This window comes from Galeopterus variegatus, unplaced genomic scaffold, assembly GCF_000696425.1.
Source record: "Galeopterus variegatus unplaced genomic scaffold, G_variegatus-3.0.2 Scaffold7174, whole genome shotgun sequence".
Classification (NCBI taxonomy): domain Eukaryota; kingdom Metazoa; phylum Chordata; class Mammalia; order Dermoptera; family Cynocephalidae; genus Galeopterus; species Galeopterus variegatus.
The window spans coordinates 70756-72460 of record NW_007733285.1 but is presented as its reverse complement, the minus strand read 5'-3'; the positions used below and the strand labels follow the sequence as shown (position 1 = coordinate 72460).

The 1705-nt window shown below is 33.5% G+C and overlaps 1 protein-coding gene across 1 annotated transcript in view; it reads right to left on the bottom strand.

Moving 5' to 3' along the window:
- Positions 1 to 1705, bottom strand: part of PLAC8 (placenta-specific 8) — a 17482-nt gene that overhangs the window by 4276 nt on the left and 11501 nt on the right. Inside the window, exon 4 of the mRNA XM_008591683.1 lies at positions 810 to 924. Coding sequence (XP_008589905.1) covers positions 820 to 924 — 105 coding nt within the window. The 3' untranslated portion in view covers positions 810 to 819. The remainder of the gene's footprint in view (positions 1 to 809; positions 925 to 1705) is intronic.

Here is a 1705-nt window from a genome sequence, read left to right as displayed (position 1 = left end):
TGATCACCTGAGCTAACTGGCCAGTCCAAACATTTTTTCAATACATTTCCCCAGAGTTATTTCTGTTAACCTATCGAGAGTCCTCAGCCACGTGAGAAAGGAAGTGGGCTATTGCAAAGAATGGAAAAATTAATGTTTTCTTCCCACACTCAAGATATATTATATAGAAGACTGACAAAATTATGTTGATTTTTATTTAATTACCTTTTCAATAGCTAATCCTGAGAAAAATTATTTGCAAATAACTTGATTGAATTTCCGAGGGTGAAATTCTATATAACATTTCTAAGTACTCTAAATTCAATATCAATCCCTCTCAAAGTTTACCTTCTCCAGCAGGACTTTTCTATTTAACTTCACCTCACTATGATAAATGCTTTATGCCACAATCAACGCAAATATTACACAATATGTAATTTCCATTTGATTTATTGTTTTATAATTATGTTTTTTCCAGTTTCTTTTATTAATTTGCTTGTCTTAGCAAGGGGCATGTTTTCTACTTCTTTTGAATCTCACCATGCTCTGGTATTTTACAAGTGGTATGTGCTTCATTAATAGACCAACAAAATTCTGAGAAGTTTAGAAAATTCCCCATTCCTTTATTTACTAAGATATGGCTTTAAAGTATAGAGCAACCTTCTTCATAAGAAGAAACTGAAATAATTCTTTACATTGTTATAGTATTTTGTGAGACTTACGAAATTGTTATTACTGAATTATTGCTTAAAACAATAAATCATTTATAAATTCCTTAATTATATTTCTAAAAATCCATGGAGTCTAGGAGATATGTTGCTTTTACTCACCACCACTTTTTTAAAAAGCACGCATGGCTCTCCTTCTGTTGATATCTCTTTTGATTTGGCAAAGAGAACAATAGGGACAGCATAAGGTCATCATATAGTCATCACAAATAGACCCCTGTTTGAAAATATAAAAGAAGTAGAAATGTAAAATTCACCTATTTGGCATTAAGGCTTGTGGGTTTTCAACCGTTTTGAAGAGAAGCAGAAAGCTCTGGTCCTTTGGATTCAGAGTTTGGATGGATAAATTTAGGAAAATGTTAATTCACTTTTCCATATAATTCTTATCTCTTTTTCTGACATAAAATGTTTTCCTATACTTTATAATTCTAAAAATATAAGAAGATATTCAACCAAACTATCAAGTATGAGGGTAGCATTAAGAGTTTCAGAAAGTAGAGTCTGAAAATTCTTTTCTCCCACATCCTCTCCCTGTCTCAGAAAGCTACTAGAGGATGTGTTCCACCAAAATGAGAGAATAAACCAAGAAAGAGGATGATGTGGATATAAGAAACAGAGTTGAACACAGACGAGAATCCAGTGGAATCTCCATCATCACGATGAAGGGAGATCCCAGGAGGAGAGCTAAGCACTGGGAATAAAGGGCACCTAGTTCAAAGGGTAGGTCAGGGGGTGATTCCATCAGGAAGATGAAAATAAGAGAACATCTGATGTGCTCAATGTGTGGGGAAGAGATTCAGAAAACTGGAGAAGAATTTAGGGTAAAGTACTCATAAGTAAATGGAGGAAAACTACTAATGAAAAAACCAGTGTTTATTAATACCAGGAAAAACAAAGTATAGAAGGGAAATCAATCACATTCCCTACCTCACTCAACTCTGAAGCTGAATAAAGCAAATATAGATATCATAATGTAAACACTGCATGTGGAATTAACT